At 47.2% G+C, this 18,331-nt stretch overlaps 1 protein-coding gene across 8 annotated transcripts in view; it reads right to left on the bottom strand.

The window, feature by feature from the left end:
• Positions 1 to 18,331, bottom strand: part of SHANK1 (SH3 and multiple ankyrin repeat domains 1) — a 114,207-nt gene that overhangs the window by 79,363 nt on the left and 16,513 nt on the right. For 7 of the 8 annotated variants that reach the window (XR_013978539.1, XR_013978540.1, XR_013978541.1 and 4 more), the window contains exon 2: positions 4,979 to 5,221. Coding sequence is in view for 5 of the 8 variants with exons in the window: in XM_080976457.1 (XP_080832583.1) it covers positions 4,979 to 5,188 (210 nt within the window). In the remaining 3 variants the exon portion in view is untranslated. Of the gene's footprint in view, positions 1 to 314; positions 420 to 4,978; positions 5,222 to 18,331 lie in introns of those variants that run through there. The other variant, XM_080976458.1, reaches the window with a different exon arrangement.

Genomic DNA, 18,331 nt, shown 5'->3' with positions numbered 1-18,331 from the left:
AGGTGCACAGGCCAGAGGTTCAACACCACAGGGGTAGACAGTATATGTTGTCCCAAGTCTTCCCCTCACTGCCTCTGGATGTAATATTATTATTATTATTATTATTATTATTATTATTATTATTATGCCCTTCACCCAGGTGGGCTATGGCAATTTAAAATACAACACCAAGAGTATGCAACATGTACTCTTCTTTCCTCCCCGATGCACTGTCACTGCCTATCCTGACAGGCAGGCAAGACACAACGCCTCTTCCCATCAAGGAAATTGCTAGGTTGAGAACGCAACATGCCAACTTGATTACTCCGATTTACATTTGCGGCAGGGGCATTTGAGCCGCGCGTGGCGCAGGCCACGTCCAAAGGGATGGTTCCCTGAGTCTCAGGCATGCTCCGTCAGCAACAGCGCCTGCCAGTCACCAGGTGCATGCGCCCCATGGCCTCCTCTGCCACATTGGAGAAATGTTGGAGGGTATGATAGGATGTCCCTGTTTTCATTGGAGAAATGTTGGAGGGTATGCATTTGACTCAAATGGGATTGAGGTCTTTTGCTCTTTTTACGGCACCAGGAGTTTCTCTGCAGGGTTCTCAACTCACGTTAGCACCAATACTCTCTCTTTCCAACTACCCTAGCAGTCCCTGCCTCCTTCCCTCACCCCTCCATCTTCCAGGGTCAGATTTGGGGAGTGGGGGGAGGAGAGGGGGTCATGAAGGGACAACCAGCCAGACACATGGTGGCAGTTCCATCCCTGTTTCCATGGTCACAACAATTTGTGATCTCTAGCAACGGTTTCCATGGTTGCCCCTGTGAATAGAAATGGGACCCAAGATGAAGGGGGAGAACAGCTTTAAAGAATCAGTAAAATGTTATGGCTTTGGGTGTTGCTGTTTTTATTGTGGGGACTGAGAAAAAAGAAAGGGAGCCTTCTCCAAAATAGTGTAGAGACCAACAAACAATGGCCTTCGGGTAGCTTAATGTAATATTCACATTTTAAACCCCAACCTCCCAAAACACTGTGTACACAGAGGGGAAGTGGTGTTATACATATATGGTGTGTGTGTGGATATGAAGATGCAGGAATAGAGGACTCAAAAAGCAATGGCTAAGTGAAAGAGACTAAAGGTTATTTTAGCCAGCTCTTATTAAGTTTCCATCTGCCCTATTTATTTAAAGTACTTTCATGCCGCTTTTGACAGAGATGGCTTTCCCCAAAGAATTCTGGGAACTGTAGTTCATGAAGGGTGCTAAGAGATGCTAGCAGACCCCTATTCCCCTCACAGAACTACAAATTCCCAGAGCTCCCTGGGAAGAGGGACTGACTGTTAAACCGCTCTGGGAATTGTGACTGTGAGGGGAATAAGGGGCCACAGGGGGCGTCCCTGGCATTTCATCTGTACAATACTTGGGCCAACTCTGAACACCATCTAGAACAGACATGTATTCTTCTAGAACAGTGTTTCTCAAACTTGAGTCCCCAGTGGACTACAACTCCAGTCATCCCTAGCTGGCAGAACCATTGGCCAGGGGTGATGGGCGTTGTAGTCACATAGATATTTGAGGTGATTTATAAATTATTGGGCCGTATCCAGCACTAGTCCTACCACTGGACATCATTAGCTTAAGTTCACTCATTTCAATGGAACTACTCAGAGGAAAACTTAGTTGGATACAGCCCATTGTTCTTATTGTAGAAGTATGGCCATAAGTCCTACTTTGCTGAGGGAGGTGTTTTTTTTGACAGACCTTCTTATTTTTTTTTTGAAAGAATAGCTAGTCCAAGCCAGGTTTAAGGACAAAAAACCTTAAAGAGGGGGACCGGGGGGCGGGGAATGAAGTTGCATATCCACCACAGCGACCAGCTACATAGTGGATTAAGCAGCCATTCATGGGTCACCTGCTCACAGTCTCTCCTCTGCTGGAATGAAAAACATTACATTGCTATTTAAAGTATAGTGATTATTTCTAAATGTGCATGTATGCATGCAAATTAGCAAATGCAAATTTGTTGCAAGAAGTGCATCTTCTTCTGTTTGGCAAAATTTACCCTTTAGTAGCAGCAGCAGCAAGGCTGGTTCCAGGTTTCACCAGGCCCTTGGCAGAATGCCTTCTGATGTGCCCCCTCCTTCCACCTGGTAACAGCGGCAGAGGTAGCTGTGGATGGCTGCTCTCTCACAATGCCCCAGAACAATGCTATGTTGGAGATGCTGAGGGAAATCAAAATGGTGGCTCCTACACCCAGTTGCTTTTGAAAAGCCGGGGGTGAGGCCGTGGTGTGCCCTGACAACTTCCAAAGGCTGCTGTGTGCTGACACTGGGCCTAGCAGCAGCAGTAGCAGAAGCAAGATTATACTTCCAGGGTGGATGTTACTCTTGAGAAGTGGTTAACTTCTCAAAAGAGATGTACAGGAAGACACAACCTCAGACCCAGAACTGTGGGGTTGTGAGGTTGTGGGTTTACCGCCTTATGACAAAGATGTTCCACATATACTCAAAAGTTCTCTTGCTTTTTTCAGTTTTTTTAAATGTGTTCTGGGATTGAGCCCCATAAACATGGACCCCAGAAATAGTGGGGGCTGTGAGGATGGGGGGGGGGGGGAGAGGGGTACAGCTCCCACAAAGAATGGCCAGGGATGTTGACCCCTTCCACAAGGATGACCTGGCATATACAATGGCGGCTGTTGTCAAAAGCCGATTCGTGTCCTTTCATTTTTCCTTTGCTCAATTGCCAAGCCGCTTAAGGTTTCTTTCTTTTCGTATCCATTGTGAGGAACTCATTTTCCACAATGATGAACAGTATAATTTTTGACCTCATGACTAGCCCGTTAAATAAGCAGATGTAGAAAATACACCAGAAAAGTAAGCAACACTCAGGACGTCCTTGACCACCTCATCTTAAAAGCAAGGTCCAGGTCCACAGACACATTTTTCCAAGGTGATACGGAAGTCATACAGTGTGGGTTTAAGAATACTACGGCTCACTCACAAACCCCTGGAATAGGGTGGGGCAAGAAAAACAAATTTAAAAAGCTAATAACCCCTGATATGTGGGGTGTTTTTGGGGTGGGTGGGTGGGTGTGTTAGAGAGGCTCGCATCTGTGTGCTCTGCCAATGTGGTATAGTGGATGGACAGCTGGACCAGCGTTCAAATCCCACTCAGCCATTAAGCACACTGTCTCCCAGCCTAATCATACATCAGTCATAGGGGTTGTTGTGAAGATAAACAGGGGGAGAGAATCATGCGCGCCATTTTGACCTCCTTGGAGGAAAGGTGTGATACAAATGGAATCATCGCCGAGTGAGATGAAGAAGGCATGTACACAGGCAGCGAGACTTCTGGGGTGCCCAGGGAGTGGTTGTGCAGCCATGCAAGGACCCTAATGGCAGGCGGGGAGAAAGGGAAAGGGGGGGGCAGGGAGCACACTTCGCCTAGGTCTGCAGATGGCTCTCCAAATCAAAGGGTTGCTGGATAAAAGGACGTGCTGGTGGCAATGTCTGTATGTGTGTGTGTGTTGCTGAGTGTCCTGGTTTTATTGCTAATGAAGTGAGGAAGGAATAAGTTCCCTTTAGTGCTGAGCTAAGGATGAATCCAGTTCTGCATTAATTACCCCTCTAGGGACTGGGGTGGTGGTGGGGTGTGTGGAGCCCAGCCAAGAAGGGAAGCCCCACTTTTATTTGTCCATCAGCCACAGACCTTCCTGGGCAGCATTGCAGAATCAAGGAACACACATCCCTGTCCACAAAACTCTCTGCCCATTTAACCGGTTCCCTCCTTGAGCAACCCACGCTACGCAGATTATATCATGTCCATCTGAGGCACAGGGGAAAGGAGCAAACAAGAGCCCTGTATCAGAGGAAATCTACCCGATTACTGAAACGATTTGGTAAAATCCTCTCCAACTGCCTCGTCACCATACTCTACAACAGATGTGGAGAACCTGTGGCCTTCTGGATATTGCTGTAGTACAACTCCTGAACATCCCATTGGGTGCTGATGTTCAACAACATCTGGGAGGCCACTTTAAAACATATTGGGATGACCCAATGTGTCTCATCCTTGCACTTCGATACCTAACCCTAAGTACACGTAACTGAAACGACAACATATTCTCAGTGTTGGCTCCAGGTTTTGGAGAGCCTTGTGCAAGACCTTCTGCCCCGTTCCCTCCCAGTGAGTCTAACTCCATGCTGCCATTATCACAAACTGCTCCCCCTTCTCTTCCTCATCTCTGCTGCCACCTGCATGCCTGCCAGGCAGAGAGCCAAGGAGCAAACAGATAGTGACATATACCACTCTTATCTGGGCAGCCAGAGCAAGAGGTAGCTGAACAAGCAAGCGGACTGCAGCTGTGAAGAGGAGGAGCAGGGACTACCTGATCGTGCCAACCCTGCACAATCTGCTTCCATTTTCCTTCTTGTAACCCCTCAGGGCAGAGACCAGCCCTCAAACTTGGTTCAGCACCTATAGATGGCACTATTACTATTGCTATGAAAGGGCCATAGCTGAGTAGCGGAGCACCACAAATTTCATGCAGAAGGTTCCAGGTCCAATTCTGGGCATCTGCAGGTAGGGCTGAGAAAGATGGGAGTCCCTTACAAAACTGCAGAGAGCTACTGTGAGTCAGTGTAGACAATACTGAGCATGATAGACCGTCTGACCCAGTTTAAGGCCGATTCCTAGGTTCATCGTAACCATCTAGATGGCTAGAATTACGACACAAAACACAAAAGCGTGTCAGCTAGGGATGGTGGGATAGAGACGGCAAAAATTAATTTTGAAACCGGTAACTTGACATCGCCTGTCGCTCTTGTCTTCAGTGGGTTGGAATTTCTCCCCAACGCTCAATATAGAGCTTGGCTAGATTCTTTAAAAACACACAAAATATCCTCCACACTTGCCTCCCGCTACACCTCAGCATGCACCTGGGCACAGGTGAGCTTCCATGCCTCTCCCGCACTCCGTCCCCTCTTTGGTTCCTCACCGTCTGGTGCAGGTCAGGAATGCCAATTCGGAAGACCATCATACTGAAGTGTGCGTCCTCGGGTACCGACATGGAGCGACTGTGGTCAGGGTTAGCGGGGCTGGCCGGCGGGCTGGGCCCCTCGCGGGAGGTCTCCGAGCCCGACTCCCCCTCGGGGCACTGGGAGAGGTGCTCCTCCTCCTCCGCACTTGATTCGGGGCTCTGGGGCATCGTCGGGGGCGCTGGGCACCATCACTGGCTGCACTGCAGGGATGGGGAAAGAGAAAGAGATTAAAGGTTACCTCTATGGAGGAGCATTGTAAGAGATGTGTAGCCGCTTGCCTTCCTTCTGGGCTCCCCATGGGCATCTGGTTTGGCCATGGTTGTAACAGGATGCTGGTAAGATGGACCACAGGCCTGATCCAACAGATCTCTTTTTACATCCGTAGTGGTAAAGGGACAGGGATGGCCTCTACAGCACTGCTCTGCTAAGATGTGATCTCTTAACACACACGTATTCAGATACAGAAATATGGTCTTTGAATAATGCATTCTGAGCAAGCGGGCACAGACCCAAATGTGCACACACACACACACACACACACACACACTCTCACACACAAACCAAGGCTGACAGGCAAGTGAAGCAAAAATGAGGCCTCCCTTCTCTTGCTTTCTCTGCTATACCGACACAAAACAAAGACATGCTAAGGCGTGCAGACAAAAACATGCAGACATACAGTACTACGACTAGAGTGGAATCTAGTCCAGAATCTTTGTTCTGTTGTTTCACCTGGTGATGAAGTGAGTTCAAAGTAATCCACTACAATCTATTGGAGCCTCACAGGGTGGCCCCTCTGGAATTTCTTTCTCTCTCTCTGTCTCTCTGTCTCTGTCTCTGTCTCTGTCTCTGTCTCTCTCTCTCTCTCTCTCTCACACACACACACACACACACACACTGTCTGTGCTTGGCTACCCAGCACTTAAATAAATGACCTTTCACAACCCTTTTCAAAAACATGCATTGGGAGAGGATCCCTAACCTGGCACAGAGAGAGAAATATAGGACAAAACCTTATCAATACAGGATGTAGCACTTTACACTGGAATACAGGACAATCCTGTATTATACAGGACAGTTGGCAACCCTAGCTGGAATCTAATTTCACCACCCACCCCACAGCTTGTGCCACACAGGAGGTCCAATTATGTTTCTTCCCCGGTTTCCTCAGTTGCTGCTCCTTCTCCGTGTTTAATACAACTCCATACACTAGTACTGAGCAAGAGGAGTGGAGGGGGAGGCTGCAGTCAGTAAGCCCCAAATGGGGTGGGGTGGGGGTGGGCACACAATTCCCCCCCCCCCTATTCTACCAGGGATCGGTGTTAAGGGGGAGTAGGGGGTCGTGTTTCCTACATCAGCCTTTGGTTTATTAGCTCTGAATCCCTGGAAGACTTGCTGACAGGCAGCTTGCCTTGATCTGCACTGAAACCAGGATTCATTCCAGTACAGATGTGGCAAGAACCCCGGGGAACATAGCTATGAAGAGAGAGATGGGGAGAATAACTTGTGCATAGGGAGGAACACAGAGACGCTGCGAGCTTCGTTTTTCAATCCATGCACAGTCACCTGCTTCCCACTCCTACTTCCAGAGTGTGATTATTGAGGCAACAGCCCAGTTTGCACATGACGCTAAACTAAACCATGGCTAAGCGTGAATGTGTGACTGTGTGTGTACTCACAGTAAAAATCCCAGCCACTTCCCTCCTCTCCCTGTTCTGCTGCTGCGCTATCTGTGCTAAGCCATGGTTTGTTACATCCAAACCAACCATGGTTAGTGTTACATCTGAAGCTAGGCTCATGGTTTGTCTTGCTCCCAACCATAAGCTGTAGCCAAGGCTTGTGGTTTGTATGGAAGAGGCAAACCATGAACCTAGGTTAATATGTAATGCCAGGTACCATAGCAGCAGCAGCAGCAGCAGAGAAGCATAGTGGTATGTGGAGCATAGCTGTCAACTTACAGATTTGAAAATAAGGGACCAGCAGCCTTGAAAATAAGGGACCAGCAGCCAAAATAAGGGACCTGCAGCCTCACCTGTTCCAGGCACTCCAGTCTTCCTGTCCTCCTGCAGTCTGGTCAAACTCATGCTGGGTAGCTTTGAGAACACTGTCCAACCAACTTTGTAACCAGAGGTTCAACTGAATAGAATCTGAATCACATGCACCACAAGGCCTATGCAGCCTCAACTTAAGATGGCTCCCCGGCCTGGCTTTGCACTGCAAAGTTTGCAGCAGCACGTGCAACAAAATACCATCCAGCATTCAAAAACCCCCTCAGCTTGCATTAACTAGCCACACACAAGGCATGCAAGCTCCACCCCCCAGTCGTTCTTAGACTTCTTATTGGGTGAGCAACACAGCCAAGCAACACAGTTGGAGCCTCCCTCCTCCCTGGCCGGCAGGGAGGGAGGGAGAGGAGCTGCTTCCTTTGAAATTTAAGGGACATCATTTAAGGGACATTTAAGGGACATCCATCAATAAGGGACAGAAGCGGGACATGGCGCTGGAATAAGGGACTGTCCCTTCAAATAAGGGACACTTGACAGCTATGATGTGGAGTCACACTTAGGCACAGTTTGGTTTAGCGCCACTGGGTCATGGTGCGTGATGCTTTGAACAGGCAAAACACTTATTTTAACATGCTCCCAAATGGGTCCTTAGTGGCACACGATCGGAATGATTTGCATGCATACATGCCTGCATGATGCTTCCAGATGAGCTGCTTATTGAGCATCCATTCTGATTTATTTTCAGGGAGCTTAGACAACGTTGGCTGCTTAATATGCCTTCATTCCGATTTATCTGCGGGAGGTTAGGTGATGGGTCATCAAAGCAAGTGCGGTGACGCACTTTCTGAGGCATTCTCCCGCTGCTTCCTTTATCACGAAAAATCCAATCTTTTGGGAATCCCTCCCCCAAATGGCAAATGCCTGGAAATGCCCTGAATAACATGCACATTCTCCCTCTTCGCTCGCCCAGTGCTTCCATTCTCTCATTCCTCCCGCCCACTTTGCCCTTTTAATTTCTGCATGTCTGTCGGATCTTGTCCCCCACCCCCCTACTTTCCCAGTTCCCTGTTTCTTTATTTCCTCCACAAGACGTGCAAGGCGGAGATCCCTCGCTTCAGGTCTTTGCTCTGCATGCTGGCCGAATGTTCCCTTCCGCCCCAACCACCTCCACCCCAGTCTCCTTCACTGACTTTTCATGCTCCGTGTCCCAGTTTCCAGCCGGCCCCAGGGCCCAAGCAATCTGTGTGCAAGCAGCACACGACGTCCCAGAAAGCAGAACAGCCCTGGGACGCCTGCCCCACTTTCGGCACCTGCCAAAAGGGCCTATAATTAGCCCTAAAGGACACCATTTGCTCTGAACCCCCTGACACCTCCAGTTTCATTTGCTAGATATTATCGCAGCCAGGCAGATACTGTGGGCGGTGGGGCAGGAGGAGCAGGGGTGTAGTGTGGGGAGGGCCAGGGGTGCAATAGCCCTGGGCGCATGATATGGAGGGGGCATGAGCCAGGCGCCCTCACGCAGGGATCCCTGCCCTGTCTGCCACCGGGATCGTGGGTAGTAACTGATGTAAAAGGCTCTCCGCTTAAGATCTACTGCCAGTGTAGACAATAGCAGGTTACATGGGCCAGTGGTCTGTCCTGGTATGATGTAGCTCCCCATATCTTCTCTGTGGAAATGAAACTAATTCTGGCATCAGTTGCAACTAGAGAGAGAGATATCCCTTGTTTGGTAACAAACTCAAGGTCCAACTCTAAAGTGGCGGAGGAGGTTTTTTTGCTTAGTCAGCATTTTAAAGCAAACCAACCAACCTACATGGGTGGGAATTCAGGTATCAAATTGACTGTACACTTCTCCAAATTTTTGCAAAGTAAGGTTCTTTTGTTCAGACCTGCTAACCTTTCCGCCTGATGCAGACCTGATGCCACAGTGAAGAGCTTGGCTGACCACTGCTTGACCCCGCACTCAACACAAAGGCAACCAGCCCCATACCGACCAAGTCTAATGAAGTCTTCTCTGCACTGGTTCCAGATTGGGATATGTCTTATTGGAGGTGGTGATGGGAGAGTGCTAGGTAACAGTTTGTTTCAGCTCAAATATATGCACATAAATGTGCATGCAAATCCATGTAAAAATGCATATTCTGGGGGAAAGTGTAGAAAACCACACGAAATGTGTATTTCAGCAGAAATTGTATACAATTTTTAAATGCACTTTTATTTTAAAAATCCACAAAAAAATGAAATAGAGAAGAATTGTGATTGAATGCACACAAAACCTACATAAAATGGAAAAAGACTGATCCATCCATCTGTATTACCACAAAGTTCTCATAGAATTTCTCCCTCTTCCTCAGAATCATCGGATAATGCCATAACTAAAGATAGGTCCTTGGAAACATCAAGAATGCCAGAAGAAGAAGAAAATCCCCAGGAAGCCAAGTCAATGAGATCAGAGGGCAATTCACACAAACATCTGGCCCACTTTGAAGTTAATACAAGCTGGCTTTTTCAGTAGGAGCTCAGAGTCCACCTCGGAAATGGTTCATGCTCTCTTTCATGGCTCAGTACGTCCCGCAAAAATCTGTTCAAAGCAGGCATTGAAAATGGAAAAAGCACCACTTTAGCAGGCAAAAACTGAAACGACAAAATAGCATCATGGCTTTCACCTGGGAACTGTGGCTCATTAAAGGCACTAACCTCACAGTGCTATAATTCCCAGCACAGTTCTCAGGATCCCTCATGACTGTTAAAGTGGCATAAGGGTGCGGATCTGACCCAGCACATGACAGGCCCGGGATAGACCTTATTTAAAATACTTGGGAGTATCCTCCTCTCTCTCTCTCTCTCTTTTGTAAAGCAGGTTGAAACCAGATTTGCTAAAATGCTGTAAATGTAGACATGGACTCAACACAGATCTGGTTCAATTGTGCAAGTCCGGGGCACCCCAAGTCTCTTGTGTAAAACAGGACATTTCGCGAGATGTTTGATACTGTAAATACTCCAGATGGAAGTTAATAACGATGGTGTTAAATGGTATTAGCACAAGGGTAGTAAAATGTGTGCATATATAACACTTGTGTAACACCTCAAGTGTTACCATTACTGTAACGTGTCACTGTTATGTGTGAGACTACACGTAAAGACAGGCAGGCAGGCAGACAACACAGAAGTGTCGAGTCTCTTGGAAAAGAGAGACCATTGCATACACTCCAACATTTCTCCCATGAAGCTAGGGGCATCCTATTCAATAATAATAATAATGATAATAATTTTATTATTTATATCCTGCCCATCTAACTGGGTGGCCCCAGCCATTCTGAGCAGCTTCCAACATATATATAAAAACATAATAAAGCATTAAACATTTTTTAAAAACTTCCCCATACAGGACTGCCTTCAGATGTCTTCTAAAGGTTGTATAATTATTTATCTCCTTGGCTCGGGGGTTGCATAACTCCATACCCTCCAACATTTCTCTGATGAAAATAGGGACATCCTAAGGAAAAGCAGGACATTCCGGGATCAAATCAAAAACCTAGACGGCTTCTGTAAATCCAGGACTGTTCCTAGAAGTTAGGGACACTTGGAGGGTCTGTCATCATGCTCAGAGCATGAGACTGTGATTATGCAGGAACAGAGAGAAATTAGAGTGCCACTGGCTGCAGAATTCTGTTTTCTAAGAAGCCGAGCTTGCTCAGAGCTCTGCTGGAAAGTATTTTTCTCCGAAGACATTTATCAGTATATCCTCCTCTTCCACCCCCAGGGAAAGGGGGCTATTTCGCAGAATGTTGTCTGCCCCACGCTTTTTTGATGGTTGCTGTCCCCACCCCAAAATGTCTCCTAACAACTCGAGGTCTGGATATTCCAGGCTGCCAACACAGCAGCCACCTCCCCTGTTTGAGGCAGTAAGAGGAGAGTGCTGTGAAACTCAGTTCCTGCTTTACATAGGCATCTGGATGGCCGTTGTAAGAACAAGATGCTGGACCAGATGGGCTGCTGGGAGAAGATGTATGAGCTCCTGCTCCAGACACTGCTAGAGAACTTGTCCTCCCCATAAGGGATATTTGGTGGAATGTTCCCCACAATTTGGGCCCCTGCAGATGGCATCTTTACTGAACTTTTGTCCTGATTTGCTTGCAGAGCGGTTATACGACAACGAGCATTCATCCTCCCTCCCTCCCAATTTGCTTGTGGGGGCGTTTATATGTCTTTCCGTCAATTCTTCATTCATTCCACACGTTTCCCTGTCACTTTACAAACTGCAAAAAGTCTGCCTTTTCTTTCAAGTGCATTTGTTGCATACCCCCCAACTGTCCCGATTTAAGTGGGACATCCTGTTTTTTTGAGGGGGGCGTGCTCTCGTGTGAGTCATCTGACTCCCATGAGATGGTGGCCCCGAAAGACGTGCATTTTGGGTGCCGTACTCTCGTGTGAGTCACATGGCCCGCATGGGAGTGCGGCCCCGAAAGACACGCATCCCATTTTTTCTCTGGAGCATGTTGGAAGGTATGTTGTAGCAGTGCTTTGAACCCCTTTACATTAATACCTCCGCGAACATTCACCTTGTCTAGCGTCCATTCCAGCAAACGGGTTACTTCTGGGTTTGCTGCTCACGCATGCGTGGAAGTGCTAAATCGCGCTTGCACAGAAGCGCAAACAGCTCCGTATGTGTGCGCAGACGCGGCACTTTGCCCTGCGTCCTTTTCGGCTAGCGGCCGGGGCTCCGGAACGGATCCTGGCCGCAAAACAAGGTACAACTAATTGCACAAACCCAAAGTTCCTGGTATGCACTTGAATCCCTCCCACACAACACTGGGCAATCTGGTGGTACCCCTTCTTGCTGCACACAAATGAGGTAGAGAATTTGGAGTGGCCATTTTCCCAACACAGCTCCATATATACTCCATTATACTCTGTGTCTACTAACCCAGGGATAATAATATTAATAATAATAATAATAATTTATACCCCGCCCATCTGGCTGAGTTTCCCCAGCCACTCTGGGCGGCTCCCAACCGAATGTTAAAAACAATACAGCATTAAATATTAAAAATTTCCCTAAACATGATTTGTTTTTTTAATAACTTTTGGGGGGCTGAGGAGGGGAGATCATAGAACCATAGAGCTGGAGGGAACCATGAGTATCATCTAGTCCAACTCCCTGCAATGCAGGAATCTTTCACCCAGCGTGGGGCTCGAACCCTCAATCCTGAGATTAAAAGTCTCCTGCTCTACCAACTGAGCTATCTCTCAGGGGTGTTGAGGGTGCTTTTCTAAGACGTTATTAACATGCACGGGCATGCAACGGCAGTTCTTCTGTTTTAATCTCCCTGTCCTGCGCATGAATAGGCACAAAATGCCGGTGCGCTGGTTAAAAGCCTAAGAATGTCAGGCGTTGTATGGAAGAAATACAAGCAAGGCCAGGCCTCACATGGAGGATTACAGTCTAAAAAAAGAACACAAAAGAAAGAACAAGGATGCTGGCTGTTATGAGTGGGCGGGAGGTCATAGGGAAAAACCCAAAAACAGCCTTGCAGTCGAACTGATTGCCACATATTGCTTGTGTGGATGCAGGACTGCTAATGGTATCATTTTCTCCTGTGCAGATAACAGCTTCTAAGCAGTGTTAGAAACACAGATATCTAAGCTAACCATCAAATGGCACCTTAAACCTAGGTTAAGGCCACCACGACGGAATATCTAGGAGCTTTTTATTTATTTTTGGTGATGAAATTTTATTTATTATCACTATTATCATTTCTATACCACATTATATTTTAAGGAAAAAATATCTCAAAGCAGTTTGAAACACATTAAATAAAACAATACAGAATAAAACAAATTCAAGCTTCAAGGAAAATATTTCAGATCCTTCTCTAAGTGACATTTTGCTTTCCCCATATCTATTTACCTACTTAATTTACAGAGCCGCCCCATAGCAGAAGTACTCTAGGAAACCAGTGTGGTGTAGTCGTCAGAGTGACGCACTAGGACCTAAGAAATCAGGGTTCGAATCCCCACTCAGTCATGAAGCTCAGTGGGTGAACTTGGGCCAATCGTGGCCTCTTAACCTACATCACAGGGTCAGCCCCATAGTTGCCTTTGACTGGACTTAACCATCCAGGAGTCCTTTACCTTTTTTTACTTTGTAGGGATTAACTGAGGAAGGGGCTGAACCATGTAGTCCTTGGAGAAAAGGGTATAAATGCTCTTCTGCTTATTTGCTTAAGAAAGCTGGAGAGGCCAGCCAGAGGAATATGTCAGTTGCCAATGAGGCATTCAGAGATCTCTGCGCGGTCGCAATTGGACCCCTGCAAACTGCGCCTGGCCCCTGGCTAATTTCTAACATTGCTTGTAAGCCAGGGATTTTCATCAGGACGGCTTCCTGCAGCCAATGGGAAGCTGCGCACGCCTCCTCCGTGCCGGAAGGAGCACCAGAAATAGCGTTTGCGCATGTATCCGCACGCACACACTCCGGCCCACCGTGGCATCTGCAGGACCATGAACCGGCCCAAGCCACAATAACTTTGCAGACCCCTGCTTTAAACTCCTTCCTTCCTTCTATCCATCCTTTCTTCCTTCCTTCCTTCCTTCCTTCCTTCCTTCTGATCTCCTCCGTTACCACCAACATTCTTGTAAGCCTGGAAGCTCACTGATACCTGTCAGGCCATTATCTATGTGATGTTTGCATCTATTTTTTGTTTTTTTGTTAAAGTCTCTTTCTTTCCATGTACAAACTTCCATACTTCTGCAAACCCAGGGAATTCCTGAAGTACATAGAAGCCAACTGCCTTAGTTTTTTTACAGCTACCTCAATTTACTTCCAGCTGTTCGGCACTCAAGACTCTCGAGCTCTCATTAGGAGGAACCAGCGAGACCTGCGATGAAATGTTCCCGTGGATGCTTGCCTCCTAAAAACGAGTGACCTTGGTACAGGATGCCAGCCAGGTTTGTATAAAGCTGCCTTGTAGCGAACCAGAATATTCATCCTTCTAGCTCAGTATTGGCTACACAGACTGGTAATGGCTCTCCAGGATTTCAGATGGGGGGGGGGCATTCCCTCTGTATCTGAGGATGCTGTGGGTTGAGCATGGAGACTTTGACATGCAATGTGGATGCTTTACCTCTGAGCAAAGGCTCTTCCCGAAGGATCATGTGTATCTCCAGGATACTACAGTGGTACCTCTGGTTACGTACTTAATTCGTTCCGGAGGTCCGTTCTTAACCTGAAACTGTTCTTAACCTGAAGCACCACTTTAGCTAATGAGGCCTCCCACTGCTGACGCACTGCCGCAGCGCGATTTCTCTTCTCATCCTGAAGCAAAGTTCTTAACCCAAGGTACTATTTCTGGGTTAGCGGAGTCTGTAACCTGAAGCGTATGTAACCTGAAGCATATGTAACCCGAGGTACCACTGTATAAACAGGCCATTCCTCATATCTCTCTCTCTGTCTCCCCGTTTTCTGTTGTTCTTTTTAAGCCAGCACTCAACATTCCACGGATAATGGAGCTGCTCAATCCTAATTATCTTGTTTTAGGGCTATTTTCCCCCATTAGGCCAGTTTAAAAAATATTTTTGTGTGTGTACTTTGCATTGCCCATTCTTGAGCCTCCCCTGGGCATACCAAGGCCTCCCTCTGGTTTTTAAGTGGCCTTTCTTGACCTCGCATTCGTCGGCGCCACTTGAGTTCGCTCTTAGTGACGATAAGGGATAAATATATTCACGCAGGCACTAATTAGTGTCTTTAAGGGTGCAAACATACCAATTCCCTCACTGGATCAGAGGGCAGAGTCAAGGTAGGAAGGCAGAGCTTGACCTGTTCCAATAAGAGCCATGGATTTGCTGAAATTGCTGGCTGGCAATCTAAGCAGAGGAAAGGGCTTGCAGCTCAGTGGTGTGAATCACAGAGCCGGAAGGGACTAGTGTTCGAAATTCGCCAGGCGCATTTTGTGACTGGCGCGGGTCCAACTGCAACCACATGGAGATCTCTGGATGCCAGCTTAGCAACCGAAGTCTCCATCTGGCTGGCCCCTCCAGTTTTCTTGAGCAGATAAGCAGAAGAGCATTTATATCCCTGATGGGGAGTGGTCATGGAAGTACACCTGCAGTGGAACCGGATAAAGGTAGGCTGGAGTAGAATGTAGAAATGCAGAAACCAGCCTTCTCTACAAAACGTAAAATTGGCTTTAATTGCCCTGCCCACTTCAGCCTTTGGCTCCGCCCACCACTGGGCCTGTGTGGCCCATAAAATGTCGCCCAGAAGGGAATATACACATTTCACTAACCACTCTGTTTCACATAAGCACTTTGCAATTCAAAGCAGGCTGGAGGAACTGACAGGATTTCTGGTAGACCAATGGGCGGCGTTTGTGGCTAGATTTCACTTCTAGGCAAAAGCAATCACGCGGCTAGCTTCAAAATGATCTAATTTTGGTTTCTCTCCTTGCTCCTTTATTTGTTTAAGGCAAGCTTGCCTTTTCTATTTAAAGCAAAGTCTTCACCTGAGGCATTTTTTTTTTTTTAAAGTTTGCATACATTTAAACAAATTAACACATGGAAATGAGTAATGGCTATTTATTCCTGCACCCGCCACCCCATGCCCCCCCCCGGCTGCCTTCCCTCCAGAAGTGAAAAGAACCCTGTAGGCCACACTTCTGGGCAACCTTTATTTTGTCATGTATCACCTCAGGCGCTGCGAGAAGCTAAAAATTAGGGCCTAAGCCAAAAGAGAGCAAGGCACCCCCTTTCCTCATTCTCTTTCTGCCACAGAGCTGAAGTTCCCATCAACCTTAACAAACAAGAGTTCCCAGGATCCTTTGGGGGGAGTCATGCGCTTTAAATGTGCCTTGAATGTGTGGTGTGTGCATAGCCAGCAGTGTCTGCCACCTCCTTCTCTCTCCTTCTGTCATCTCTTTCTTTCCCTCCCTCCCTCTCCCTCTCCGCTGCTGCTGCTCTCTTTCTCTCCATCTTCCCCTCCTAGATACCCACGTGAGATCAGTTTGATGGCTACGTGTGGCCATTAAGCCACAGGCTCATCACCGCTGCCCTAGGCCTCTGTTTCTCAGCACAATGCCAATGTTCCACAACAAGAATACATTAAGGTTTCCATATTCCCCAAAGCGGGTCAAAAGTCATCAAGCTTTTTTTGGGAACATCTCCCCCCAAAATCTAAGTTTTGGGGGAATTTGAAAATGATTTTTAAAAAATTTAAACCCACACGCCCTTGCCATATGTTGATTTGACAAAAATCCACCCAGGCGCCATTTTCCTGTCCAATTCCTGGGTGTATGGCAGCCCTATGATACATATTCATAGAACTGTAGAGTTGGAAGGGACTCCAAGGGTTATCTAGTCCAGCCCCCCTCAAAAAGTAAAATTCCTGACACCCACAAAGTTGTTGAGCTTTTTTAAGGAAGACCCCAAAATTGAAACTCCCCCCCAATAGTGATTTTAAGCTCTTTCCGCTGCTTTCCCCATCACATTGCCATACACCTGGGTTTTCCCTTATATTCTGCGAATTCGGCAATGGTTAATTAGAGGTTTCCTAGTACATCTGTCACTCCTGCAAATGAAAAAATGGAGAGGCTACCTGTGCAGGCAGAAGGCTTTTTCATATCTCAGGTTGTTAAGCCAAAAAATGACTGAACCATACTATTGTATTTCAGAGTTGAACAGTTTTTTAACCTTGCATTTCCACTATACAAGCCTCATGCTCTAGGTCTAGCCATTGCACTTACGCCTCAAACCCCAAAGGAGGAAATACAGAAGCACATCAAATGGAGAAATGCAGCGAACAGACCTCAAAGGTGCACTGAGGATAATTTATTGGCCCAATGCAGTTAGAATCTGTTGGTTCTCCCTTGGGGGCAACTGATTTGTTGCTTTGAAAAAAAATGATCAAAAATATCTTACACACCATATCAAAAGTTGGGGTGGTTTTGCTCCTTTAGATGGGTGGGTGGGTGGGAGACAGGGAGAAAGATCAGTAGTCTCTAAGGAAGAATCTATGGATTCAAAGCACAGTGGGCCAATAAACCCAGCTCTGTGCATCTTTAGTCATTTCAGGTTCTTGTGCCACAAGCATGGGGGCGGGGGCGGGGAACTGCCTCCACTAAAATCTTTTTGCTCCCTCCTGCTACTGGGTGTATTGTCACCCAAACAATCAGGCCCCCTTGCTCTCATTTCCCAAGAAGGTGATGGAATTCCTAAATCAGTGTTTGGTGTTTGTGTGTGTGTGAATGAGAGAGTTGGGCAAACAGAATAAACTAATGCAGAGAAGATGGGTGTATTGATTGATTGATTGATTGATTGATTAAAATAGTAATCAGGGCTTTTTTCAGCCAGAACTCACAGGAACACAGTTCCAGCACCTCTCAGGCGCCATTGCCATTACAAGAGAACAAGGCAGGAGTTCATTGTGAGTTATGGCACCTATATTTCTATAAAAATAGCCATAATAATAATAATAATAATAATAATGGTAAGGTAAAAGACCCCTGGATGGTTAAGTCCAGTCAAAGGCGACTATGGGGTTGCGGCGCTCATCTTGATTTCAGGCCGAGGGAGCTGGTGTCCACAGACAGCTTTCTGGGTCATGTGGCCAGCATGACTAAACCACTTCTGGCGCAACGGAACAATGAAAGCCAGAGTGCATGGAGATGCCCTATACCTTCCCACTGCAGTAGTACCTTATTTATCTACTTGCACTGGTGTGCTTTCGAACTGCTAGGTTGGCAGGAGTTGGGACAGAGAAATGGGAGCTCACCCTGTTGTGGGGATTTGAACCACCGACCTTCCGACTGGCAAGCCCAAGAGGCTCACTGGTTTCGACCACAGCACCACCCGCTCCTAATAATAATAATAATAATAATAATAATAATAATAATGCTGGTTGGGGGTCTAGGTATAGCCTGTAGGTGCTCCCAGACCCAGCTGTTTCACTGGTGATAGAACGGACCAGAAGCACTTTCCACCACCTTTGCCTCCTTCTCAAGCTGTAGCCTTGTCCAGAAACCTGCCATTGGACTTTTCCAAAGTGCAGCAGTCAAAATATTCACCAGAGATCAGACCGCTGAACCACACAGCTCCTATCCAGAGGTGTCCCTCAAGTCTGAAAGTGTTCTGGGCAAAGTGACTTCTGGTGGGCCCTTCCTGACTACAGTGGCAACTCTCTAAAACAGGGGTAGGCAACCTAAGGCCCATGGGCCACAAGCGGCCCATGGGGGTCGTTTTACCAGTCCATGAGCCACCCCCGAACCGAGCCGCCCGCTTGGTGAGTCCCCACACGCTGTGTTAAACCGGAGCACC

The sequence above is a fragment of the Podarcis pityusensis genome, assembly GCF_964106645.2.
Source record: "Podarcis pityusensis genome assembly, chromosome: 13".
NCBI classification, from domain to species: Eukaryota; Metazoa; Chordata; class Lepidosauria; order Squamata; family Lacertidae; genus Podarcis; species Podarcis pityusensis.
This window is presented reverse-complemented; position numbering and strand designations above follow the sequence as displayed.